Source organism: Myxine glutinosa, chromosome 1 (genome assembly GCF_964187855.1).
Source record: "Myxine glutinosa chromosome 1, kmMyxGlut1.1, whole genome shotgun sequence".
In the NCBI taxonomy this organism is placed as follows: domain Eukaryota; kingdom Metazoa; phylum Chordata; class Myxini; order Myxiniformes; family Myxinidae; genus Myxine; species Myxine glutinosa.
In genome coordinates, this window is record NC_136261.1 from 38,076,924 (window position 1) to 38,103,466 (window position 26,543).

At 45.9% G+C, this 26,543-nt stretch overlaps 1 protein-coding gene across 3 annotated transcripts; it reads left to right on the top strand.

Annotated features, from left to right (window-relative positions):
* Nucleotides 1–26,121, top strand: LOC137422986 (uncharacterized). 3 transcript variants are annotated; one of them, XM_068109718.2, is made up of 5 exons: nt 1–136; nt 18,551–18,607; nt 22,951–23,007; nt 25,421–25,573; nt 25,675–26,121. In XM_068109718.2, exons 1-5 carry the CDS (start codon nt 73–75, stop codon nt 26,004–26,006), a joined length of 663 nt encoding a protein of 220 aa, XP_067965819.1. In that variant the 5' UTR covers nt 1–72; the 3' UTR covers nt 26,007–26,121. The 3 variants fall into 3 exon arrangements, with proteins under 3 accessions (XP_067965819.1, XP_067965836.1, XP_067965829.1); XM_068109735.2 differs by lacking the exon at nt 22,951–23,007; XM_068109728.2 differs by lacking the exon at nt 18,551–18,607 and having other exon boundaries at nt 12–136.
* Nucleotides 26,122–26,543: the final 422 nt, after the last annotated feature.

The following is a 26,543-nucleotide window of genomic DNA, read 5'->3' on the forward strand; positions in this document are numbered from 1 at the left end:
TGCCTTCCTGTTGGTCCTTGTGTGTTCCGGTTTGTGCCCAGAATCTGCCATTGTTTTTATATCGTGCGAGGGATGAACATTGTGAAAGTGGAAAATGACGCTGGAGAGCCGCGTACTCCACCTCTGAGGCACACAGGTGAGGATCTTGTCCATGCAGGGGTGTTATGTTTGGTAATTGCTGCCTCTTTGCGAAGATTCACATATTTATGAACCACCGATAAAGCTGGAACATTTGATAAAAACAGATCTGTCCAAAAGTGTCCTTGATTTCGGGTGATCTCAATGGAACTTGTGCACAAATCACGTGCGATCCAAACATGTGACCATCAGATCGGTGTACTTTACATCTTCAGCAAGGTGGGGACGCCAAATATACCGAACAAACAAACCACCCCATCAAAGTCCTGCGCAGTCCATTCTGACTTCATTGCTGTTTTATATTTTTCTACACAACATCGATGCTCATGATTATGGAGATTGGGTGATGGAGGGTAAAAGGCTTATGGAAGAGTGGGCTATGGAGGGTAAAAGGCTTATGGAAGAGTGGGCTATGGAGGGTAAAAGGCTTATGGAGGGTAAAAGGCTTATTGAGAGTGGGTTATGGAGGGTAAAAGGCTTATGGAGGGTAAAAGGCTTATGGAGAGTGGGTAAAAAAAAAAAAATACCACCTTTAGAGGCCATTTTTCCCCGCAAGCGGGGGTTGGCCTTTTTCGGGAACCGTGGTTGTTGTTGTTTTTCGGTCCCCTTTTTGAAGCAATGTTTTACGGCCGGATGCCCTTCCTGACGCCAACCCTTTTTGCCACCTTTAACGACAAACAGGGAATTACCAGTGAACTGGTACTCAATTAGCCGACCTCGGAAGGTATGACAGGCTGAGTCAACCCCCCTGGCGTTAATTCAGCAATCGGACCGGGATTCAAACCCAGGATCCTTGGTATCCAAAGCCGGCACCCTAGCCGCTAGCCCAACACCAGAGTGGGTTATGGAGGGTAAAATGCTTATGGAAGAGTGGGTGATGGAGGGTAAAAGGCTTATTGAAGAGTGGGCTATGGAGGGTAAAAGGCTAATAGAAGAGTGGGCTATGGAGAGTAAAAAGGCTTATGGAGGGTAAAAGGCTTATGGAGGGTAAAAGGCTTATGGAAGAGTGGGCTATGGAGGGTAAAAGGCTTATGGAGGGTAAAAAGGCATATGGAAGAGTGGGTGATAGAGGGTAAAAGACTTATGGAAGAGTGGGTGATGGAGGGTAAAAGGCTTATGGAGGGTAAAAATGCTTATGGAAGAGTGGGTGGTGGAGAGTAAAAAGGCTTATGGAAGACTGGTTGATGGAGGGTAAAAGGCTTATGGAAGAGTGGGTGGTGGAGAGTAAAAAGGCTTATGGAAGAGTGGGTGGTGGAGATTAAAAAGGCTTATGGAAGACTGGGTGATGGAGGGGAAAAGGCTTATGGAAGAGTGGGCTATGGGGGGCAAAAGGCTTATGGACGAGTGGGTAATGGAGGGTAAAAGGGCTTATGGAAGATTGGGTGATGGAGGGTAAAAGGCTCATGGAAGAGTGGGTGATGGAGGATAAAAGGCTTATGGAAGAGTGGGCCATGGAGGGTAAAAAGGCTTCTGGACAAGTGCGTGATGGAGGGTAAAAAGGTTTATGGAAGAGTGGGTGATGGAGGGTAAAAGGCTTATGGAAGAGTGGGTAATGGAGGGTAAAAGGCTTATGGGATAGTGGGCTATGGAGGGTAAAAGGCTGATGGTAAAATGCTTATGGAGGGTAAAATGCTTATGGAGGGTAAAAGGCTTATGGAGATGGGTTATGGAGGGTAAAAGGCTCATAGAGAGTGGGTTATTAAGGGTAAAAAAGGCTTATGGAAGAATGGTATATGGAGGGTAAAAGGCTTATGGAAGAGTGGGTGGTGGAGGGTAAAAGGCTTATGGAAGAGTGGGCTATGGAGGGTAAAAATGCTTATGGAAGAGTGGGTGGTGGAGAGTAAAAAGGCTTATGGAAGACTGGTTGATGGAGGGTAAAAGGCTTATGGAAGAGTGGGTGGTGGAGAGTAAAAAGGCTTATGGAAGAGTGGGTGACGGAGGGTAAAAGGCTTATGGAAGAGTGGGTGATGGAGGGTAAAAGGCTTATGGAAGAGTGGGTGATGGAGGGTAAAAGGCTTCTGGAGAGTGGGTGATGGAGGATAAAAAGGCTTCTGGAAGATTCGGTGATGTAGGATAAAAGGCTTATGGAAGAGTGGGTGATGGAGGATAAAAAGGCTTCTGGAAGAGTCGGTGATGTAGGATAAAAGGCTTATGGAAGACTGGGTGATGGAGGGTAAAAGGCTTATGGAAGAGTTGGTGATGGAGGGTAAAAGGCTTTTGGAAAAGTGGGTGATGGATGGTAAAAGGGTTATGGAAGAGTGGGTGATGGAGGATAAAAAGGCTTATGGAAGAGTGGGTGATGGAGGGGAAAAAGCTTATGGAGAGTGGGTGATGGAGGGTAAAAGGCTTATGCAAGAGTGGGTGATGGAGGGCAAAAGGCTTATGGAAGAGTGGGTGATGGAGGGGAAAAAGGCTTATGGAAGATTGGGTGATGGAGGGTAAAAGGCTTATGGAAGAGTGGGCTATGGAGGGCAAAAGGCTTATGGAAGAGTGGGCTATGGAGGGTAAAATGCTTATGGAAGGTAAAAGGCTTATGGAGATGGGTTATGGAGGGCAAAAGGCTTATGGAAGAGTGGGTGGTGGATAGTAAAAAGGCTTATGGAAGAGTGGGTGGTGGAGAGTAAAAAGGCTTATGGAAGAGTGGGTGATGGAGGGTAAAAGGCTTATGGAAGAGTGGGTTATGGAGGGCAAAAGGCTTATGGAAGTGTGGGTTATGGAGGGTAAAAGGCTTATGGATGGCAAAAAGGCTTATGGAAGAGTGGGTGGTGGAGAGTAAAAAGGCTTATGGAAGAGTGGGTGATGGAGGATAAAAATGATTATGGAAGAGTGGGTGATGGAGGGTAAAAGGCTTATGGAAGAGTGGGTGATGGAGGGTAAAAGGCTTATGGAAGAGTTGGTAATGGAGGGTAAAAGGCTTATGGAAGAGTGGGTGATGGAGGGTAAAAGGGTTATGGAAGAGTGGGTGATGGAGGATATAAAGGCTTATGGAAGAGTGGGTGATGGAGGGGAAAAGGCTTATGGAGAGTGGGTGATAGAGGGTAAAAGGCTTATGGAAGAGTGGGTGATGGAGGGTAAAAGGCTTAATGGAAGAGTGGGTGATGGAGGGTAAAAGGCTTATGGGAGAGTGAGTGATGGAGCGTAAAAGGCTTATGGAAGAGTGGGTGATGGAGGGAAAAAAGGCTTATGGAAGATTGGGTGATGGAGGGTAAAAGGCTTATGGAAGAGTGGGCTATGGAGGGCAAAAGGCTTATGGACGAATGGGTGATGGAGGGTAAAAAGGCTTATGGAAGAGTTGGTGATGGAGGGTAAAAGGCTAATGGAAGAGTGGGTGATGGAGGATAAAAGGCTTATGGAAGAGTGGGCTATGGAGGGTAAAAAGGCTTCTGGACAAGTGCGTGATGGAGGGTAAAAAGGTTTATGGAAGAGTGGGTGATGGAGGGTAAAAGGCTTATGGAAGAGTGGGTGATGGAGGGTAAAAGGCTCATGGAAGAATGGGCTATGGAGGGTAAAAGGCTTATGGAAGAGTGGGCTATGGAGGGTAAAACGCTTATGGAGGGTAAAAGGCTTATGGAGATGGGTTATGGAGGGTAAAAGGCTTATGGAGAGTGGGTTATTAAGGGTAAAAAAGGCTTATGGAAGAATGGTTTATGGAGGGTAAAAGGCTAATGGAAGAGTGGGTGATGGAGGGTAAAAGGGTTATGGAAGAGTGGGTGATGGAGGATAAAAAGGCTTATGGAAGAGTGGGTGATGGAGGGGAAAGGCTTATGGAGAGTGGGTGATGGAGGGTAAAAGGCTTATGTAAGAGTGGGTGATGGAGGGTAAAAGGCTTATGTAAGAGTGGGTGATAGAGGGTAAAAGGCTTATGAGAGAGTGGGTGATGGAGGGTAAAAGGCTTATGGAAGAGTGGGTTATGGAGGGAAAAAAGGCTTATGGAAGATTGGGTGATGGAGGGTAAAAGGCTTATGGAAGAGTGGGCTATGGAGGGCAAAAGGCTTTTGGACGAGTGGGTGATGGAGGGTAAAAAGGCATATGGAAGAGTGGGTGATGGAGGGTAAAAGGCTCATGGAAGAGTGGGTGATGGAGGATAAAAGGCTTATGGAAGAGTGGGCTATGGAGGGTAAAAAGGCTTCTGGACAAGTGCGTGATGGAGGGTAAAAAGGTTTATGGAAGAGTGGGTGATGGAGGGTAAAAGGCTTATGGAAGAGTGGGTGATGGAGGGTAAAAGCCTTATGGAGGGTAAAAGGCTTATGGAGATGGGTTATGGAGGGTAAAAGGCTTATGGAGAGTGGGCTATGGAGGGTAAAATGCTTATGGAGGGTAAAAGGCTTATGGAGATGGGTTATGGAGGGTAAAAGGCTTATGGAGAGTGGGTTATTAAGGGTAAAAAAGGCTTATGGAAGAATGGTTTATGGAGGGTAAAAGGCTTATGGAAGAGTGGGTGGTGGATAGTAAAAAGGCTTATGGAAGAGTGGGTGGTGGAGAGTAAAAAGGCTTATGGAAGAGTGGGTGATGGAGGGTAAAAGGCTTATGGAAGAGTGGGTTATGGAGGGCAAAAGGCTTATGGAAGTGTGGGTTATGGAGGGTAAAAGGCTTATGGACGGCAAAAAGGCTTATGGAAGAGTGGGTGGTGGAGAGTAAAAAGGCTTATGGAAGAGTGGGTGATGGAGGATAAAAAGGATTATGGAAGAGTGGGTGATGGAGGGTAAAAGGCTTATGGAAGAGTGGGTGATGGAAGGTAAAAGGCTTATGGAAGAGTTGGTAATGGAGGGTAAAAGGCTTATGGAAGAGTGGGTGATGGAGTGTAAAAGGGTTATGGAAGAGTGGGTTATGGAGGGTAAAAGGCTAATAGAAGAGTGGGCTATGGAGAGTAAAAAGGCTTATGGAGGGTAAAAGGCTTATGGAGGGTAAAAGGCTTATGGAAGAGTGGGCTATGGAGGGTAAAAGGCTTATGGAGGGTAAAAGGCTTATGGAAGAGTGGGTGATAGAGGGTAAAAGGCTTATTGAAGAGTGGGCTATGGAGGGTAAAAGGCTAATAGAAGAGTGGGCTATGGAGAGTAAAAAGGCTTATGGAGGGTAAAAGGCTTATGGAGGGTAAAAGGCTTATGGAAGAGTGGGCTATGGAGGGTAAAAGGCTTATGGAAGAGTGGGCTATGGAGGGTAAAAGGCTTATTGAAGAGTGGGCTATTGAAGGTAAAAGGCTTATGGATGGTAAAAGGCTTATGGAGGGTAAATAGGTTTATGGAAGAGTGGGTGATGGAGGGTAAAATGCTTATGGAAGAGTGGGTGATGGAGGGTAAAAGGCTTATTGAAGAGTGGGCTATTGAAGGTAAAAGGCTTATGGATGGTAAAAGGCTTATGGAGGGTAAAAGGCTTCTGGAGATGGGTTATGGAGGGTAAAAGGCTTGTGGAGAGTGGGTTTTTAAGGGTAAAAAAGGCTTATGGAAGAATGGCTGATGGAGGGTAAAAGGCTTATGGAAGAGTGGGTGGTGGATAGTAAAAAGGCTTCTGGAAGAGTGGGTGGTGGAGAGTAAAAAGGCATATGGGAGAGTGGGTGATGGAGGGTAAAAGGCTTATGGAAGAGTGGGTTATGGAGGGCAAAAGGCTGATGGAGGGTAAAAAGGCTTATGGAAGAGTGGGTGTTGGAGGGTAAAAGGCTTATGGAAGAGTGGGTTATGGAGGGTAAAAGGCTTATGGAGGGTAAAAAGGCGTATGGAAGAGTGGGTGATAGAGGGTAAAAGACTTATGGAAGAGTGGGTGATGGAGGGTAAAAGGCTTATGGAGGGTAAAAATGCTTATGGAAGAGTGGGTGGTGGAGAGTAAAAAGGCTTATGGAAGACTGGTTGATGGAGGGTAAAAGGCTTATGGAAGAGTGGGTGGTGGAGAGTAAAAAGGCTTATGGAAGAGTGGGTGGTGGAGATTAAAAAGGCTTATGGAAGAGTGGGTGACGGAGGGTAAAAGGCTTATGGAAGAGTGGGTGATGGAGGATAAGAAGGCTTATGGAAGACTGGGTGATGGAGGGGAAAAGGCTTATGGAAGAGTGGGCTATGGGGGGCAAAAGGCTTATGGACGAGTGGGTAATGGAGGGTAAAAAGGCTTATGGAAGATTGGGTGATGGAGGGTAAAAGGCTCATGGAAGAGTGGGTGATGGAGGATAAAAGGCATATGGAAGAGTGGGCTATGGAGGGTAAAAAGGCTTCTGGACAAGTGTGTGATGGAGGGTAAAAAGGTTTATGGAAGAGTGGGTGATGGAGGGTAAAAGGCTTATGGAAGAGTGGGTAATGGAGGGTAAAAGGCTTATGGGATAGTGGGCTATGGAGGGTAAAAGGCTGATGGTAAAATGCTTATGGAGGGTAAAATGCTTATGGAGGGTAAAAGGCTTATGGAGATGGGTTATGGAGGGTAAAAGGCTCATGGAGAGTGGGTTATTAAGGGTAAAAAAGGCTTATGGAAGAATGGTTTATGGAGGGTAAAAGGCTTATGGAAGAGTGGGTGGTGGAGGGTAAAAGGCTTTTTGGAAGAGTGGGCTATGGAGGGTAAAAATGCTTATGGAAGAGTGGGTGGTGGAGAGTAAAAAGGCTTATGGAAGACTGGTTGATGGAGGGTAAAAGGCTTATGGAAGAGTGGGTGGTGGAGAGTAAAAAGGCTTATGGAAGAGTGGGTGGTGGAGATTAAAAAGGCTTATGGAAGAGTGGGTGACGGAGGGTAAAAGGCTTATGGAAGAGTGGGTGATGGAGGGTAAAAGGCTTATGGAAGAGTGGGTGATGGAGGGTAAAAGGCTTCTGGAGAGTGGGTGATGGAGGATAAAAAGGCTTCTGGAAGATTCGGTGATGTAGGATAAAAGGCTTATGGAAGAGTGGGTGATGGAGGATAAAAAGGCTTCTGGAAGAGTCGGTGATGCAGGATAAAAGGCTTATGGAAGAGTGGGTGATGGAGGGTAAAAGGCTTATGGAAGAGTTGGTGATGGAGGGTAAAAGGCTTATGGAAAAGTGGGTGATGGATGGTAAAAGGGTTATGGAAGAGTGGGTGATGGAGGGGAAAAAGCTTATGGAGAGTGGTTGATGGAGGGTAAAAGGCGTATGGAGGGTAAAAGGCTTATGGAGATGGGTTATGGAGGGTAAAAGGCTTATGGAGAGTGGGTTATTAAGGGTAAAAAAGGGTTATGGAAGAATGGTTTATGGAGGGTAAAAGGGTTATGGAAGAGTGGGTGATGGAGGATAAAAAGGCTTATGGAAGAGTGGGTGATGGAGGGGAAAAGGCTTATGGAGAGTGGGTGATGGAGGGTAAAAGGCTTATGTAAGAGTGGGTGATGGAGGGTAAAAGGCTTATGTAAGAGTGGGTGATAGAGGGTAAAAGGCTTATGAGAGAGTGGGTGATGGAGGGTAAAAGGCTTATGGAAGAGTGGGCTATGGAGGGAAAAAAGGCTTATGGAAGATTGGGTGATGGAGGGTAAAAGGCTTATGGAAGCGTGGGCTATGGAGGGCAAAAGGCTTTTGGACGAGTGGGTGATGGAGGGTAAAAAGGCATATGGAAGAGTGGGTGATGGAGGGTAAAAGGCTCATGGAAGAGTGGGTGATGGAGGATAAAAGGCTTATGGAAGAGTGGGCTATGGAGGGTAAAAAGGCTTCTGGACAAGTGCGTGATGGAGGGTAAAAAGGTTTATGGAAGAGTGGGTGATGGAGGGTAAAAGGCTTATGGAAGAGTGGGTGATGGAGGGTAAAAGGCTTATGGAGGGTAAAAGGCTTATGTAGATGGGTTATGGAGGGTAAAAGGCTTATGGAGAGTGGGCTATGGAGGGTAAAATGCTTATGGAGGGTAAAAGGCTTATGGAGAGTTGGGTTATTAAGGGTAAAAAAGGCTTATGGAAGAATGGTTTATGGAGGGTAAAAGGCTTATGGAAGAGTGGGTGGTGGATAGTAAAAAGGCTTATGGAAGAGTGGGTGGTGGAGAGTAAAAAGGCTTATGGAAGAGTGGGTGATGGAGGGTAAAAGGCTTATGGAAGAGTGGGTTATGGAGGGCAAAAGGCTTATGGAAGTGTGGGTTATGGAGGGTAAAAGGCTTATGGACGGCAAAAAGGCTTATGGAAGAGTGGGTGGTGGAGAGTAAAAAGGCTAATAGAAGAGTGGGCTATGGAGAGTAAAAAGGCTTATGGAGGGTAAAAGGCTTATGGAGGGTAAAAGGCTTATGGAAGAGTGGGCTATGGAGGGTAAAAGGCTTATGGAGGGTAAAAGGCTTATGGAAGAGTGGGTGATGGAGGGTAAAAGGCTTATTGAAGAGTGGGCTATGGAGGGTAAAAGGCTAATAGAAGAGTGGGCTATGGAGAGTAAAAAGGCTTATGGAGGGTAAAAGGCTTATGGAGGGTAAAAGGCTTATGGAAGAGTGGGCTATGGAGGGTAAAAGGCTTATGGAAGAGTGGGCTATGGAGGGTAAAAAGGCTTATGGACAAGTGGGTGATGGAGGGTAAATAGGTTTATGGAAGAGTGGGTGATGGAGGGTAAAAGGCTTATGGAAGAGTGGGCTATTGAAGGTAAAAGGCCTATGGATGGTAAAAGGCTTATGGAGGGTAAAAGGCTTATGGAGATGGGTTATGGAGGGTAAAAGGCTTGTGGAGAGTGGGTTTTTAAGGGTAAAAAAGGCTTATGGAAGAATGGCTGATGGAGGGTAAAAGGCTTATGGAAGAGTGGGTGGTGGATAGTAAAAAGGCTTCTGGAAGAGTGGGTGGTGGAGAGTAAAAAGGCATATGGGAGAGTGGGTGATGGAGGGTAAAAGGCTTATGGAAGAGTGGGTTATGGAGGGCAAAAGGCTGATGGAGGGTAAAAAGGCTTATGGAAGAGTGGGTGTTGGAGGGTAAAAGGCTTATGGAAGAGTGGGTTATGGAGGGTAAAAGGCTTATGGAGGGTAAAAAGGCGTATGGAAGAGTGGGTGATAGAGGGTAAAAGACTTATGGAAGAGTGGGTGATGGAGGGTAAAAGGCTTATGGAGGGTAAAAATGCTTATGGAAGAGTGGGTGGTGGAGAGTAAAAAGGCTTATGGAAGACTGGTTGATGGAGGGTAAAAGGCTTATGGAAGAGTGGGTGGTGGAGAGTAAAAAGGCTTATGGAAGAGTGGGTGGTGGAGATTAAAAAGGCTTATGGAAGAGTGGGTGACGGAGGGTAAAAGGCTTATGGAAGAGTGGGTGATGGAGGGTAAAAGGGTTATGGAAGAGTGGGTGATGGAGGATAAGAAGGCTTATGGAAGACTGGGTGATGGAGGGGAAAAGGCTTATGGAAGAGTGGGCTATGGGGGGCAAAAGGCTTATGGACGAGTGGGTAATGGAGGGTAAAAAGGCTTATGGAAGATTGGGTGATGGAGGGTAAAAGGCTCATGGAAGAGTGGGTGATGGAGGATAAAAGGCTTATGGAAGAGTGGGCTATGGAGGGTAAAAAGGCTTCTGGACAAGTGCGTGATGGAGGGTAAAAAGGTTTATGGAAGAGTGGGTGATGGAGGGTAAAAGGCTTATGGAAGAGTGGGTAATGGAGGGTAAAAGGCTTATGGGATAGTGGGCTATGGAGGGTAAAAGGCTGATGGTAAAATGCTTATGGAGGGTAAAATTCTTATGGAGGGTAAAAGGCTTATGGAGATGGGTTATGGAGGGTAAAAGGCTCATGGAGAGTGGGTTATTAAGGGTAAAAAAGGCTTATGGAAGAATGGTTTATGGAGGGTAAAAGGCTTATGGAAGAGTGGGTGGTGGAGGGTAAAAGGCTTTTTGGAAGAGTGGGCTATGGAGGGTAAAAATGCTTATGGAAGAGTGGGTGGTGGAGAGTAAAAAGGCTTATGGAAGACTGGTTGATGGAGGGTAAAAGGCTTATGGAAGAGTGGGTGGTGGAGAGTAAAAAGGCTTATGGAAGAGTGGGTGGTGGAGATTAAAAAGGCTTATGGAAGAGTGGGTGACAGAGGGTAAAAGGCTTATGGAAGAGTGGGTGATGGAGGGTAAAAGGCTTATGGAAGAGTGGGTGATGGAGGGTAAAAGGCTTCTGGAGAGTGGGTGATGGAGGATAAAAAGGCTTCTGGAAGATTCGGTGATGTAGGATAAAAGGCTTATGGAAGAGTGGGTGATGGAGGATAAAAAGGCTTCTGGAAGAGTCGGTGATGAAGGATAAAAGGCTTATGGAAGAGTGGGTGATGGAGGGTAAAAGGCTTATGGAAGAGTTGGTGATGGAGGGTAAAAGGCTTATGGAAAAGTGGGTGATGGATGGTAAAAGGGTTATGGAAGAGTGGGTGATGGAGGGGAAAAAGCTTATGGAGAGTGGGTGATGGAGGGTAAAAGGCTTATGTAAGAGTGGGTGATGGAGGGTAAAAGGCTTATGGAAGAGTGGGTGATGGAGGGGAAAAAGGCTTATGGAAGATTGGGTGATGGAGGGTAAAAGGCTTATGGAAGAGTGGGCTATGGAGGGCAAAAGGCTTATGGAAGAGTGGGCTATGGAGGGTAAAATGCTTATGGAAGGTAAAAGGCTTATGGAGATGGGTTATGGAGGGTAAAAGGCTTATGGAAGAGTGGGTGGTGGATAGTAAAAAGGCTTATGGAAGAGTGGGTGGTGGAGAGTAAAAAGGCTTATGGAAGAGTGGGTGATGGAGGGTAAAAGGCATGGAAGAGTGGGTTATGGAGGGCAAAAGGCTTATGGAAGTGTGGCTTATGGAGGGTAAAAGGCTTATGGATGGCAAAAAGGCTTATGGAAGAGTGGGTGGTGGAGAGTAAAAAGGCTTATGGAAGAGTGGGTGATGGGGGATAAAAATGATTATGGAAGAGTGGGTGATGGAGGGTAAAAGGCTTATGGAAGAGTGGGTGATGGAGGGTAAAAGGCTTATGGAAGAGTTGGTAATGGAGGGTAAAAGGCTTATGGAAGAGTGGGTGATGGAGGGTAAAAGGGTTATGGAAGAGTGGGTGATGGAGGATATAAAGGCTTATGGAAGAGTGGGTGATGGAGGGGAAAAGGCTTATGGAGAGTGGGTGATAGAGGGTAAAAGGCTTATGGAAGAGTGGGTGATGGAGGGTAAAAGGCTTAATGGAAGAGTGGGTGATGGAGGGTAAAAGGCTTATGGGAGAGTGAGTGATGGAGGGTAAAAGGCTTATGGAAGAGTGGGTGATGGAGGGAAAAAAGGCTTATGGAAGATTGGGTGATGGAGGGTAAAAGGCTTATGGACGAATGGGTGATGGAGGGTAAAAAGGCTTATGGAAGAGTTGGTGATGGAGGGTAAAAGGCTAATGGAAGAGTGGGTGATGGAGGATAAAAGGCTTATGGAAGAGTGGGCTATGGAGGGTAAAACGGCTTCTGGACAAGTGTGTGATGGAGGGTAAAAAGGTTTATGGAAGAGTGGGTGATGGAGGGTAAAAGGCTTATGGAAGAGTGGGTGATGGAGGGTAAAAGGCTCATGGAAGAATGGGCTATGGAGGGTAAAAGGCTTATGGAAGAGTGGGCTATGGAGGGTAAAACGCTTATGGAGGGTAAAAGGCTTATGGAGATGGGTTATGGAGGGTAAAAGGCTTATGGAGAGTGGGTTATTAAGGGTAAAAAAGGCTTATGGAAGAATGGTTTATGGAGGGTAAAAGGCTTATGGAAGAGTGGGTGATGGAGGGTAAAAGGGTTATGGAAGAGTGGGTGATGGAGGATAAAAAGGCTTATGGAAGAGTGGGTGATGGAGGGGAAAAGGCTTATGGAGAGTGGGTGATGGAGGGTAAAAGGCTTATGTAAGAGTGGGTGATGGAGGGTAAAAGGCTTATGTAAGAGTGGGTGATAGAGGGTAAAAGGCTTATGAGAGAGTGGGTGATGGAGGGTAAAAGGCTTATGGAAGAGTGGGCTATGGAGGGAAAAAAGGCTTATGGAAGATTGGGTGATGGAGGGTAAAAGGCTTATGGAAGCATGGGTTATGGAGGGCAAAAGGCTTTTGGACGAGTGGGTGATGGAGGGTAAAAAGGCATATGGAAGAGTGGGTGATGGAGGGTAAAAGGCTCATGGAAGAGTGGGTGATGGAGGATAAAAGGCTTATGGAAGAGTGGGCTATGGAGGGTAAAAAGGCTTCTGGACAAGTGCGTGATGGAGGGTAAAAAGGTTTATGGAAGAGTGGGTGATGGAGGGTAAAAGGCTTATGGAAGAGTGGGTGATGGAGGGTAAAAGGCTTATGGAGGGTAAAAGGCTTATGGAGATGGGTTATGGAGGGTAAAATGCTTATGGAGAGTGGGCTATGGAGGGTAAAATGCTTATGGAGGGTAAAAGGCTTATGGAGAGTTGGGTTATTAAGGGTAAAAAAGGCTTATGGAAGAATGGTTTATGGAGGGTAAAAGGCTTATGGAAGAGTGGGTGGTGGATAGTAAAAAGGCTTATGGAAGAGTGGGTGGTGGAGAGTAAAAAGGCTTATGGAAGAGTGGGTGATGGAGGGTAAAAGGCTTATGGAAGAGTGGGTTATGGAGGGCAAAAGGCTTATGGAAGTGTGGGTTATGGAGGGTAAAAGGCTTATGGACGGCAAAAAGGCTTATGGAAGAGTGGGTGGTGGAGAGTAAAAAGGCTTATGGAAGAGTGGGTGATGGAGGATAAAAAGGATTATGGAAGAGTGGGTGATGGAGGGTAAAAGGCTTATGGAAGAGTGGGTGATGGAAGGTAAAAGGCTTATGGAAGAGTTGGTGATGGAGGGTAAAAGGCTTATGGAAGAGTGGGTGATGGAGTGTAAAAGGGTTATGGAAGAGTGGGCTATGGAGGGTAAAAGGCTAATAGAAGAGTGGGCTATGGAGAGTAAAAAGGCTTATGGAGGGTAAAAGGCTTATGGAGGGTAAAAGGCTTATGGAAGAGTGGGCTATGGAGGGTAAAAGGCTTATGGAGGGTAAAAGGCTTATGGAAGAGTGGGTGATGGAGGGTAAAAGGCTTATTGAAGAGTGGGCTATGGAGGGTAAAAGGCTAATAGAAGAGTGGGCTATGGAGAGTAAAAAGGCTTATGGAGGGTAAAAGGCTTATGGAGGGTAAAAGGCTTATGGAAGAGTGGGCTATGGAGGGTAAAAGGCTTATGGAGGGTAAAAGGCTTATGGAAGAGTGGGCTATGGAGGGTAAAAAGGCTTATGGACAAGTGGGTGATGGAGGGTAAATAGGTTTATGGAAGAGTGGGTGATGGAGGGTAAAAGGCTTATGGAAGAGTGGGTGATGGAGGGTAAAAGGCTTATTGAAGAGTGGGCTATTGAAGGTAAAAGGCTTATGGATGGTAAAAGGCTTATGGAGGGTAAAAGGCTTATGGAGATGGGTTATGGAGGGTAAAAGGCTTGTGGAGAGTGGGGTTTTAAGGGTAAAAAAGGCTTATGGAAGAATGGCTGATGGAGGGTAAAAGGCTTATGGAAGAGTGGGTGGTGGATAGTAAAAAGGCTTCTGGAAGAGTGGGTGGTGGAGAGTAAAAAGGCATATGGGAGAGTGGGTGATGGAGGGTAAAAGGCTTATGGAAGAGTGGGTTATGGAGGGTAAAAGGCTTATGGAGGGTAAAAAGGCGTATGGAAGAGTGGGTGATAGAGGGTAAAAGACTTATGGAAGAGTGGGTGATGGAGGGTAAAAGGCTTATGGAGGGTAAAAATGCTTATGGAAGAGTGGGTGGTGGAGAGTAAAAAGGCTTATGGAAGACTGGTTGATGGAGGGTAAAAGGCTTATGGAAGAGTGGGTGGTGGAGAGTAAAAAGGCTTATGGAAGAGTGGGTGGTGGAGATTAAAAAGGCTTACGGAAGAGTGGGTGACGGAGGGTAAAAGGCTTATGGAAGAGTGGGTGATGGAGGGTAAAAGGCTTATGGAAGAGTGGGTGATGGAGGGTAAAAAGGCTTCTGGAAGAGTCGGTGATGTAGGATAAAAGGCTTATGGAAGAGTGGGTGATGGAGGGTAAAAGGCTTATGGAAGAGTGGGTGATGGAGGGTAAAAGGCTTATGGAAGAGTTGGTGATGGAGGGTAAAAGGCTTATGGAAGAGTGGGTGATGGAGGGTAAAAGGGTTATGGAAGAGTGGGTGATGGAGGATAAGAAGGCTTACGGAAGACTGGGTGATGGAGGGGAAAAGGCTTATGGAGAGTGGGTGATGGAGGGTAAAATACTTATGTAAGAGTGGGTGATGGAGGGTAAAAGGCTTATGGAAGAGTGGGTGATGGAGGGTAAAAGGCTAATGGGATAGTGGGTGATGGAGGGTAAAAGGCTTATGGAAGAGTGGGTGATGGAGGGAAAAAAGGCTTATGGAAGATTGGGTGATGGAGGGTAAAAGGCTTATGGAAGAGTGGGCTATGGGGGGCAAAAGGCTTATGGACGAGTGGGTAATGGAGGGTAAAAAGGCTTATGGAAGATTGGGTGATGGAGGGTAAAAGGCTCATGGAAGAGTGGGTGATGGAGGATAAAAGGCTTATGGAAGAGTGGGCTATGGAGGGTAAAAAGGCTTCTGGACAAGTGCGTGATGGAGGGTAAAAAGGTTTATGGAAGAGTGGGTGATGGAGGGTAAAAGGCTTATGGAAGAGTGGGTAATGGAGGGTAAAAGGCTTATGGGATAGTGGGCTATGGAGGGTAAAAGGCTAATGGAAGAGTGGGCTATGGAGGGTAAAATGCTTATGGAGGGTAAAAGGCTTATGTAGATGGGTTATGGAGGGTAAAAGGCTCATGGAGAGTGGGTTATTAAGGGTAAAAAAGGCTTATGGAAGAATGGTTTATGGAGGGTAAAAGGCTTATGGAAGAGTGGGTGGTGGAGGGTAAAAGGCTTATGGAAGAGTTGGCTATGGAGGGTAAAAATGCTTATGGAAGAGTGGGTGGTGGAGAGTAAAAAGGCTTATGGAAGACTGGTTGATGGAGGGTAAAAGGCTTTTGGAAGAGTGGGTGGTGGAGAGTAAAAAGGCTTATGGAAGAGTGGGTGGTGGAGATTAAAAAGGCTTATGGAAGAGTGGGTGACGGAGGGTAAAAGGCTTATGGAAGAGTGGGTGATGGAGGGTAAAAGGCTTATGGAAGAGTGGGTGATGGAGGGTAAAAGGCTTCTGGAGAGTGGGTGATGGAGGATAAAAAGGCTTCTGGCAGATTCGGTGATGTAGGATAAAAGGCTTATGGAAGAGTGGGTGATGGAGGATAAAAAGGCTTCTGGAAGAGTCGGTGATGGAGGGGAAAAGGCTTATGGAGAGTGGGTGATGGAGGGTAAAAGGGTTATGGAAGAGTGGGTGATGGAGGATAACAAGGCTTATGGAAGAGTGGGTGATGGAGGGGAAAAGGCTTATGGAGAGTGGGTGATGGAGGGTAAAAGGCTTATGTAAGAGTGGGTGATGGAGGGTAAAAGGCTTATGGAAGAGTGGGTGATGGAGGGGAAAAAGGCTTATGGAAGATTGGGTGATGGAGGGTAAAAGGGTTATGGAAGAGTGGGCTATGGAGGGCAAAAGGCTTATGGACGAGTGGGTGATGGAGGGTAAAAAGGCTTATATGGAAGAGTGGGTGATGGAGGGTAAAAGGCTCATGGAAGAGTGGGTGATGGAGGATAAAAGGCTTATGGAAGAGTGGGCTATGGAGGGTAAAAAGGCTTCTGGACAAGTGTGTGATGGAGGGTAAAAAGGTTTGTGGAAGAGTGGGTGATGGAGGGTAAAAGGCTTATGGAAGAGTGGGCTATGGAGGGTAAAAGGCTCATGGAAGAGTGGGCTATGGAGGGTAAAATGCTTATGGAAGGTAAAAGGCTTATGGAGATGGGTTATGGAGGGTAAAAGGCTTATGGAGAGTGGGTTATTAAGGGTAAAAAAGGCTTATGGAAGAATGGTTTATGGAGGGTAAAAGGCTTATGGAAGAGTGGGTGGTGGATAGTAAAAAGGCTTATGGAAGAGTGGGTGGTGGAGAGTAAAAAGGCTTATGGAAGAGTGGGTGATGGAGGGTAAAAGGCTTATGGAAGAGTGGGTTATGGAGGGCAAAAGGCTTATGGAAGTGTGGGTTATGGAGGGTAAAAGGCTTATGGATGGCAAAAAGGCTTATGGAAGAGTGGGTGGTGGAGAGTAAAAAGGCTTATGGAAGAGTGGGTGATGGAGGATAAAAATGATTATGGAAGAGTGGGTGATGGAGGGTAAAAGGCTTATGGAAGAGTGGGTGATGGAGGGTAAAAGGCTTATGGAATAGTTGGTAATGGAGGGTAAAAGGCTTATGGAAGAGTGGGTGATGGAGGGTAAAAGGGTTATGGAAGAGTGGGTGATGGAGGATATAAAGGCTTATGGAAGAGTGGGTGATGGAGGGGAAAAGGCTTATGGAGAGTGGGTGATAGAGGGTAAAAGGCTTATGGAAGAGTGGGTGATGGAGGGTAAAAGGCTTAATGGAAGAGTGGGTGATGGAGGGTAAAAGGCTTATGGGAGAGTGAGTGATGGAGCGTAAAAGGCTTATGGAAGAGTGGGTGATGGAGGGAAAAAAGGCTTATGGAAGATTGGGTGATGGAGGGTAAAAGGCTTATGGAAGAGTGGGTGATGGAGGGTAAAAGGCTCATGGAAGAATGGGCTATGGAGGGTAAAAGGCTTATGGAAGAGTGGGCTATGGAGGGTAAAACGCTTATGGAGGGTAAAAGGCTTATGGAGATGGGTTATGGAGGGTAAAAGGCTTATGGAGAGTGGGTTATTAAGGGTAAAAAAGGCTTATGGAAGAATGGTTTATGGAGGGTAAAAGGCTTATGGAAGAGTGGGTGATGGAGGGTAAAAGGGTTATGGAAGAGTGGGTGATGGAGGATAAAAAGGCTTATGGAAGAGTGGGTGATGGAGGGGAAAAGGCTTATGGAGAGTGGGTGATGGAGGGTAAAAGGCTTATGTAAGAGTGGGTGATGGAGGGTAAAAGGCTTATGTAAGAGTGGGTGATAGAGGGTAAAAGGCTTTTGAGAGAGTGGGTGATGGAGGGTAAAAGGCTTATGGAAGATTGGGTGATGGAGGGTAAAAGGCTTATGGAAGAGTGGGCTATGGAGGGCAAAAGGCTTTTGGACGAGTGGGTGATGGAGGGTAAAAAGGCATATGGAAGAGTGGGTGATGGAGGGTAAAAGGCTCATGGAAGAGTGGGTGATGGAGGGTAAAAAGGCTTCTGGACAAGTGCGTGATGGAGGGTAAAAAGGTTTATGGAAGAGTGGGTGATGGAGGGTAAAAGGCTTATGGAAGAGTGGGTGATGGAGGGTAAAAGGCTTATGGAAGAGTGGGCTATGGAGGGTAAAATGCTTATGGAGGGTAAAAGGCTTATGGAGATGGGTTATGGAGGGTAAAAGGCTTATGGAGAGTGGGTTATTAAGGGTAAAAAAGGCTTATGGAAGAATGGTTTATGGAGGGTAAAAGGCTTATGGAAGAGTGGGTGGTGGATAGTAAAAAGGCTTATGGAAGAGTGGGTGGTGGAGAGTAAAAAGGCTTATGGAAGAGTGGGTGATGGACGGTAAAAGGCTTATGGAAGAGTGGGTTATGGAGGGCAAAAGGCTTATGGAAGTGTGGGTTATGGAGGGTAAAAGGCTTATGGACGGCAAAAAGGCTTATGGAAGAGTGGGTGGTGGAGAGTAAAAAGGCTTATGGAAGAGTGGGTGATGGAGGATAAAAAGGATGATGGAAGAGTGGGTGATGGAGGGTAAAAGGCTTATGGAAGAGTGGGTGATGGAAGGTAAAAGGCTTATGGAAGAGTTGGTGATGGAGGGTAAAAGGCTTATGGAAGAGTGGGTGATGGAGTGCAAAAGGGTTATGGAAGAGTGGGTGATGGAGGATAAAAAGGCTTATGGAAGAGTGGGTGATGGAGGGGAAAAGGCTTATGGAGAGTGGGTGATGGAGGGTAAAAGGCTTATGGAAGAGTGGGTGATGGAGGGTAAAAGGCTTAATGGAAGAGTGGGTGATGGAGGGTAAAAGGCTTATGGAAGAGTGGGTGATGGAGGGTAAAAGGCTCATGGAAGAATGGGCTATGGAGTGTAAAAGGCTTATGGAAGAGTGGGCTATGGAGGGTAAAACGCTTATGGAAGAGTGGGTGGTGGATAGTAAAAAGGCTTATGGAAGAGTGGTTGATAGAGGGTAAAAGGCTTATGGAAGAGTGGGTTATGGAGGGTAAAAGGCTTATGGAAGAGTGGGTGATGGAGGATAAAAGGCTTATGGAAGAGTGGGTGATGGAGGGGAAAAGGCTTATGGAAAAGTGGGTGATGGAGGGTAAAAGCCTCATGGAGAGGACGCACAGATCAACACGAGCCTCAATCTTGTACACAAAAAAAATAAGAAAAAATCCATGCGGTTACTTGCCTGGGTCAGGTGCAGAAGCTGGGGCACTGGGACGAGATCCAGGTGAGACCTCGACTGAGAGTCTACATTTCCTTAATAACCCGTGGAATGCGCATTTGCTGGCTGTGACCAAGGTGATTTCGGAGCACATTGTCCTTCAGACTGTGTATAAAGTCTGTTCTTTTTCTGTGCACTTGTATATTACAGACACACTGAAGAAAATGAAGGTGGAAGTTGATGATGCAGAGGATGGAGATACGAGAGGTAACGAAATATGAATAGGTTCATACTCTTCAATAGTCTAGTGCTCTACACAGCCGATAAATGAGAACGGTGGAGAGCACACCTCTGCCAAGCTGAACAGTTTACGTGTTGCATCCCACTGATAGGTTGGATCTGGCATGCCTGCGTGCGTGCGTCCGTGCATCCATCCATCTGTGCGTCCTCTCCTTCAACATTTTCCTTGAGGGGATTTATATGCCGTAGCCATCAATTCTGATCGCCATCTTTTTATCAATCAGATGCCAGGAGAAACAGGTTGAGATGGTTTGGTCATGTGTTGAGGAAGGATGAAAGTGACTGGTTACCCTGCGTTCGCAAAGCGAAAAGTGGGGTTAAGCAATCGGGTCTGTACGTGTGCCGTGTGCCATGTCTGCATTTTATAAATTCATTTTCTCGGAAATCGTTGGTCCGATTGGCATTAATTTTTACCGTAGGAGTGCCTCTGCCTGTAGATTTTTTTGCTGATAATTATGACGTCATCGGTCATGTGGTACGGACACCATCTTTGAAAAAGTTACAACTCCATATCTCCCAAACTGCTTCATGGAAAAAATTGAAACATGCCTCATTGTCAAGTACACCCCATGGGGAATAACATATGTTAATGATGATGTCATAGGTGCCTCCATTATGACGTCATAATTCGACAAGTACAACGCTTGATCTGATCAGTTTGAAAAAAAAATTCATCTGCAACTGTTAGTCCGATGAACACGAAATTTTCAGATTATGAGCGGCTCCTCCTGTACAATTGTTCTAATGATAATTATGACGTCATTGGTCACGTGGTACAGGCGCAATCTTGGAAAAATCGAAAAAAGTTGCACCTCTATATCTCCAAAACCACTCCATGGAAAAAATTGAAATATGGCTCAATGTCAAGCACTCCCCTTGGGGAATAAGATATGTTAATGATTAGTCCGTCATGTACGACCCCAAAATTGAGCCACCGGTACCACTCGGGGTGGCCAAGGTTCATGAGTACCATATGAAAGCTCTGCTATTCAGAAACACATTTCTGCCTGGTAGCAGTCTTTCTGTAAGTCGCAGCTTTCACCCTGAAATATGATGTTGAAAAGGCCCCCTTTTGGTTCGATTTTTAGCAATAGTATATGTTGTACAGACATACTAGGCTTCAGAAGATCACATGTAAGCTCTTGCAAACAGTTTATTTTGCATTTACAGCCACCTTACATTACACTTTAATCATCATCATCTTACTATAATTCACCAAATGTCCGTCCGTCCGTTCGAAGGTACCGCAAAAACGGCTCAACCGATCGTAACGATATTTTGGGTGGGTATTCCTGGGACCCCTGGGAGTAAAATAGGCTATGTTATTTTTCCACGTTTTCCAATTTTCCAGATTTTCCAAACACGATGGAATCATATTTACCGATATGAACAGTGATTTGGCTTTTGTTGAAATTCTACAAATACTGTTTATTCTACATACCAGGAGAGAGTAGATCGACTCCTGATGAACTCTTCCTATATAAACGTGCGGCTCCGAAGTAACATGGCAGCGTGTGCAAAGCGACTGAGAAACAGGTGTAGCGGCCGCCTCCGTGTTACAGATTCGGCGCGCACTCTTCACACATAAACGTGCGACTGAGAAAGACGTGTAGTGGCCGCTTCCATTTTGCAGAATTCAATCTTTTTTTCAAAATTGGCTCCATGTACTGTTTAGATTTTGATGATTTGCGTGTGATATGATTCAACGGATGTTTATATGAATCGTTTAAAATAAAAAAAAGCCTTCAATTTCTGATATTTTGCCTTTTCATTTGGGCTTCCCAATTGAAGCCCCGCCCATAGGGCGGGTACCGTTGCTAGTCATCAAAATGGAAATAACTTGACTTTTCATCAAAATAAATGAATTAATTTCATCAAAATAAATGAACATAACCATGGAAATCATTGGCATCATCAATTGCAGAAGAATAATTAATTAATGAAGATCTTCAAGTTCACCAACATCATCAGCATCATGCTGCACAACCGTGTCCTCTCCCTCCTCAGACAGCTGGTTGTCACATGTCTTTAGTTTGCAGGGCTCGGAGCACCCGAGGTTATTCATCAAGCAGGTGCACCCAGGCCGTCGGCATGACCTGGAACAGTCACACGAAAGGAGTTCTATTACAGCTTCTGGAGCAGGTGAACTGTCTAACCAGTCAACTTTGTAGAGAGACGATGCTTTGTAGAGAGATGATACGAGCACAGATGCGATTTTTTTTAATGTCCATGTAATGTGACTTTGCCTGGGATTCATATTTCATATACAGTGTTGCACTGATGTCTTCCGTAAAGGCCAGTAAGAGCATAAACACATCAGTGTCATCAGCTACGAGTACAATAGACTGGAAGCCTTGAACTGCTGCATGTACAACAGGCATTTTAAGGCCATTTTCCCTGCAAGAGCGGGGGTTAGCCTTGCGGTCCCCATGACAATGTTCTCCATTTTTCCCTATTTTCTGCATCTCCCCTTGTTAACCCCCTTGCCCGCATTTCTTCTTCGACCATCTTTAGCCAAGTCTTTCTCGGTCTTCCCCGTCCTCTACTTCCTTCTACATTCATTTCCATCACTCTTCTCAACCAGTCACTTTCATCCTTCCTCAACACATGACCAAACCATCTCAACCTGTTTCTCTTCACAGCATCCACCACAGTCTCTATTCCCATCATCTTTCGCAATTCATCATTTGTCTTCCTCTCTCTCAACGATACTCCACACATTCACCGAACCATTCGCATTTCCACCCTTTCCAGCCTTCCAGCATGTAAAATGAGTCGCATATCTGCCTCTTCTTGTGAAGAGCAGAGCTCTGGGACCAGAACACTTCCTCCGTGTGTGATTTGAAGCAGTTCTCTCCAGAGGTTATATAGAGAACCTTTCCTCTTAGTTGTTCTGTGTATTTTGGCTGCTTCCACTCTTGTGCAAGAAATTCAATGAGACTGGTTTTGTTTTGAGTTGCTGAGAGAAATTTCTTCTACTGGACTACTGTCTGCTTTGCTGTGATGTTCTTCAACTATATAGATCCAGTGTTTGATTGTCTGCCTTCTCTTTCCACTTCTTTGATGGAACTCTCTCTGTAAGTATCAAAGACAATATCAATACGAGAAGACTGAGAAGCTTCGTTGACGGCCTTTGAGTGTATGAGAGAGGCGATGTCACCAAACGTCTTGTACTCACTTTTTGTCTTGTGCACAAGTGCCATTTCATCAATGAGGCATGCCGACTTTGGTTGTTTGAATTCCACGGGTGAGATGTTTTTCCTGAGTTCCTTAGCGAGAGCTGATTTGTTGGTTTTCCTTGGTATGTCATCTGCAGTGGCTAGGGACCTTGGAAGTGGACCCAAGGGATGCTTCAGAACCTCTCACATGTCAAGCTGTCTTGTCTGTACCTTAGGAGGGAATTCCAGGATTCCAGATCCCTTGGTGAAGTGAGACCAGTATGTGGATCCTCACCAGTCGTGTGAATAATGCAAATCGTTTCTGTGCTGTCCATTTTTGAATTGACCTAAAATAAATAAAATGGCATTAGAAATAATCACAGCAATTTCTGAAGTGTTAAGAAACAATAAGGAAGTCAGTACTCTACTCTCTGTCGCTCCATTCTTCATCCCTCAGATCGGCAGTCTGCAGCCTCCTCACTCTCTGCAGACCTGGGCAAAATCACAGACTGGGCAAACAAGTGGAACATGTCTTTCAATCCTGACAAATCTCGCACTCTTACGATGTCTCTCCGAAAAGACCGACTGGACAACCCTCCCATCCACTTTCTGAATAATCCTCTCCAAGAAGTTCTGTCACTCAAGCTTTTGGGTCTCACTATCTGCCATGATCTTTCCTGGGAAAACCACATTTCAAATCTGGCCTCCAAAGCCAGTCGCTGACTGGGAATCCTCTGCCATGCGAAGTCCTTCCTTGGCACACCTGAGCTCCTCACCACATACAAGGCTTTCATCCGCAGCTCAATGGAATTTCATCCGCAGCTTGGCACACCTCTGGGCTCTCCCCTCTGGGCTGGTGCTCCTGCCTCACACCGAGCTCGTCTTCACGCTGTTGAAACCAAAGCATTCCGAATCATTGGAATCTCCCGCGATGAAGCTAACTCCAAGGGCCTCTCACTCACTCACCGCAGGCAGGTTGGTGGTCTTTCCGTCTTCTACCGACACCTCTCTGGCCCACCAACCAATTTGTACATCTGGAACCCAATAAAATATTCATTTGGCTATTAACTGTTGCAGTTTCTTCCTGGTGGTGTTATCACTGAAATTGGCATTTGCCTCCATGTAAACCACTATCCCACACCTGTTTTGCAGAACTTTTGAATATCGTAAAGATTGAACCCGAAAATCTGGAGGTCTTGGAAGAAAGTGGTGAGTAAGAGCACGGGTTTTACATCTATCATTACCTCCGCAACCGAAGGTTGACAGGGGTTACATTTTCACCTCTGTTTGTCTGTCCTGTCTGCCTGTCTGTCTGTTGGTGAGCAGGATATCTCAAAAAGTTATGGATGGCTTCGGAGAAACTTGGATTGTTGTTGTTGTTGTTGTTGTTGTTTAGCCCTGGACACTGTTCTCTCGAACAAGCCCGTGGCACGGAGACAGCCGATCGATCTCGCAGGAGCGATCCAGAGATCTCCCACATCAAGGATGGTGTACCCCTGCCTTCACAAACTCAGGGCCATTGCAGGGTTGGAGAAAGAGAGAGAGAGAGCGAGACATAGTTAGAGAGAGAAGAGGAGAGAGAAAGAGAGACATAAAGAGAGAGGAGGAGAGAAAAAGAGAGACATCGAGACATAGAGAGAGAGAGAGAGGAGGAGAGAGAAAGAGAGAGAAGAGACAAGACAAGAAGAGAAGAGACAAACACATGAGGGAAAAGGCCGGTCCATGGGGACCGATCGGCACTCTGACCGTTACCATGCTGCCCTGACGAATGCCAGGCAGCAGAAAAGAATGGGGAAGAATTGGCCCACGACTTGCATTAGTGGGTACAACCAGCAAGAAGAGGTGTCCGCGATTGTTGATTAAATTCGGTGGATGAGTTGGGTCGGTCACAAGAACAAGCTGATTATATTTTGGTGAAGGTACGGAGGTAGATCTGGCCTATCAATGGGATACCAAATTTTAACTGTCCAGCCTGGCAGAGGTATGTGCTACATAGTGTTGTTTTAGTTTTTTATGAAATTGTTATGATCAGAATTGGTGGCAAAATGGATAGAAGAGCATCCGTTTTGGGTCCTGAAGGCCAGCAGGTGAATTCCAATCCTGGCCGAGCCACACCAATAACTTTTAAAAAGGTATGTGCTGCTTCCTCACTTGATGTTTAGCATTTAAAGAACTGGACGGGGGTAACATTGACTGTGGAGAGGAAGGTGACGTCACAAGATGGTGGCGCCGGCACCCAGCGTGCACAAGAATGTTACGTCACTTATCCCCTAAGGTCACTGGCTCTGTTTCTCTGATATGAAGTCATATCCATTGTTGTCTTATGTCTCTGCACATAACAGTTCCTAGAGGGAAGAGTGCGATTGAACCACTTCCAGGGTTAATAGGGGTATAAAAAAATCATGCGTTATGGATGGGGAATGACATGAGAAGGTGAAGCATGGCCTGCCTGTCTGGACCCCTGGAGGCAAAAGTGTGATTGAACCACCTTCTGAATGAATTAGAATGAGGCGCAACTTCTTTAACGTAATAAATATTTCGATGAAATTCCCCGAAGTACCCCAGAATACTGTGCAACGTTGGCTAGATTTGTAACTGGGGTGAATTGAAAACCTCCAAGTCGACAAGCTATCATAGCCCATTTATATGTACCAGTACACCTACTCCCTATGGGAGCAGCAGAAAGGGTCATGTTATTATCCTCTTTGAGATATATACTGTAGATTACTGTAGATTTAGGCTCAGTTCCGTTAGTCCGTGGGGGATGTGATAAGCGTATAAGGCCTTGAGAACTTCGGGTTTCCTCCCTTTCAGTTTAGTGATAAGCAGCAGTAGCGACTGTTTAAAAAGGTAATCAGACATGTTTGTGATTTATCGTTTTTTTCCTTCTTGTAGGGGTGCCACACGAAACACCAAGATAAGCTATTTATAAATGTTAACAGCGTTTGTCCAAGAAGGAAAAACCTCTTGGGGAGAGGGGATATTATTAGTAATAATAGTGTTTTTTGTAAATTTTATTTTATTTTATACAGGGGCTAAAGCTCATAATCGAGCTCTCTCTCTCTCTCTCTCTCTCTCTCTCTCTCTCACACACACACACACACACACACACACACACACACACACACACACACACACACACACACACACACACACACACACACACGACAAACACTTAACACAGCCACTGAGCTTGGGGTAAGTGCTGTCACTACCGTCACTTCCCGGGATACTCTGGGTACCAGTGACGTCAAAACAATGACACCGCTTTTCTCACTGTACTCAGTGGGACATTTCCTCAAGAGAAATTTCCTCCTCCCCATGGATGCCAACTGATGGGGATTGAACATGCTCTTTCCTTTTCAAGCAGGAAGCAGCACGTACCATTTGTGAAGTCTTTGGTATGACATGAACCGGTCCAAACCGGATGGGTGTTTTTTTAGGAGACACCATCTCCTTACTGGATGTGACCCTTAGTCCTCCTGTCGAATCTGGTTGAGATTGGATAAGTAACAACCGAATGTATCCCGGTCAAAAATACAGACAGACAGACAGACACCAAATTGCGCATTTTGGTTTGATAATTAACCATGTGACATGGTGTGTGAACGTGTTCACATAGATGAAGAACCATCAAAGCATGGTTCAACATTTGCCTCGGATCTGATCGACGCGCCACAGGTGGCTGGTACGAGCTACTCTGCATTAAACCAAGAATTGCCTTCGTCCACATCGTCTTCCAGAAAGCCTGCTCGGGATTTTACAAGATTCAGAGGTGGATGGCTTCTTTTTTTTTTAATACAAATTGCAGAACATCTGTTGGAAACGTAATTCGACTAACATTTATGTTCTAACTTCCCTCGGTTCTGGGTGCAGCAAATCGGAAAAGGAAATTGGGCGTTTGTGTGGAATTTACGAAGACCTTGCGAGAGATGCAGAGGAAGCAGCTCGAATGGGACACTAGTCAGAGGAGGTTGGACCGAGAGGCGAGCAGGCGGCGCGACAAGGAGAGACGAGAAGAGAAGAGGTGGCGCGAAGAGGAAGAAAGGAGGCGCGAGGATGAAGAGAGGCGGCTCGATGAAGAGAGGAGGCGTGATGAGGAGGAGAGGCGGCGAGACAGAGAGAGTTTCTATGCTCTGAATGCGCAGCTCATTTCCGCTATTAACAATGTCGCTACGGCGCTGATTGCTAAAAGACGTCCGAAGTGAGTCCGTTGAGGAGAAAGAGTTGATTTGTTTATCTTGTATATAAGAATGCGTTTTTGTCATCATTGTGTAATGACATTTTGTGTATTTTCGAATGAAAGAGAAACTGGAGAATTGGTTGGCATTGTTGGAAGTTATTTAATGGGTTTGGGGAGGGGTTGAGGGGAGTGTGGTTCAGGGATGTTTGGAAGGTTGGGGTTTCTTTGTGAGATGAAGGGGTTTGCTTGTGAGGTTGTAGGTGGGCTCGGAGTTGGGGGTTGTGGGTTTGGGAAGTGGGGAGTTGGTGGGTTTGGGAGGTGTTGGTGAGGTGCGGGCTGGAAGTTTTGACAGGTGGGGTTGGGAGTTGGTGGGTTTTGGATGGTTGGTTGGATTTGGGGTTTGGTGGGGTGATTAGGTTTTAGATAGGTTTGGGAGGGAGGTGTGGATTGGTAGTTTTTGGAGGTGGGTTGGGGAGTTTGTGAGTGTGGGAAGTGGGGGGTTGATGTACGTAACAAACACGAGCTTGCTATGTGTAAATGCTTTGATAGTGAAATGTGTAAC

What these genes read in the sequence shown, in the direction of transcription:
- LOC137422986 (XM_068109718.2), top strand. Translation starts at nt 73, where the DNA reads ATGAACATTGTGAAAGTGGAAAATGACGCTGGAGAGCCGCGTACTCCA. An exon ending in AGAGGATGGAGATACGAGAG is followed by an intron (nt 18,608 to 22,950) that starts GTAACGAAATAT and finishes CCTGTTTTGCAG; the next exon opens with AACTTTTGAATATCGTAAAG. An exon ending in GGATTTTACAAGATTCAGAG is followed by an intron (nt 25,574 to 25,674) that starts GTGGATGGCTTC and finishes TTCTGGGTGCAG; the next exon opens with CAAATCGGAAAAGGAAATTG.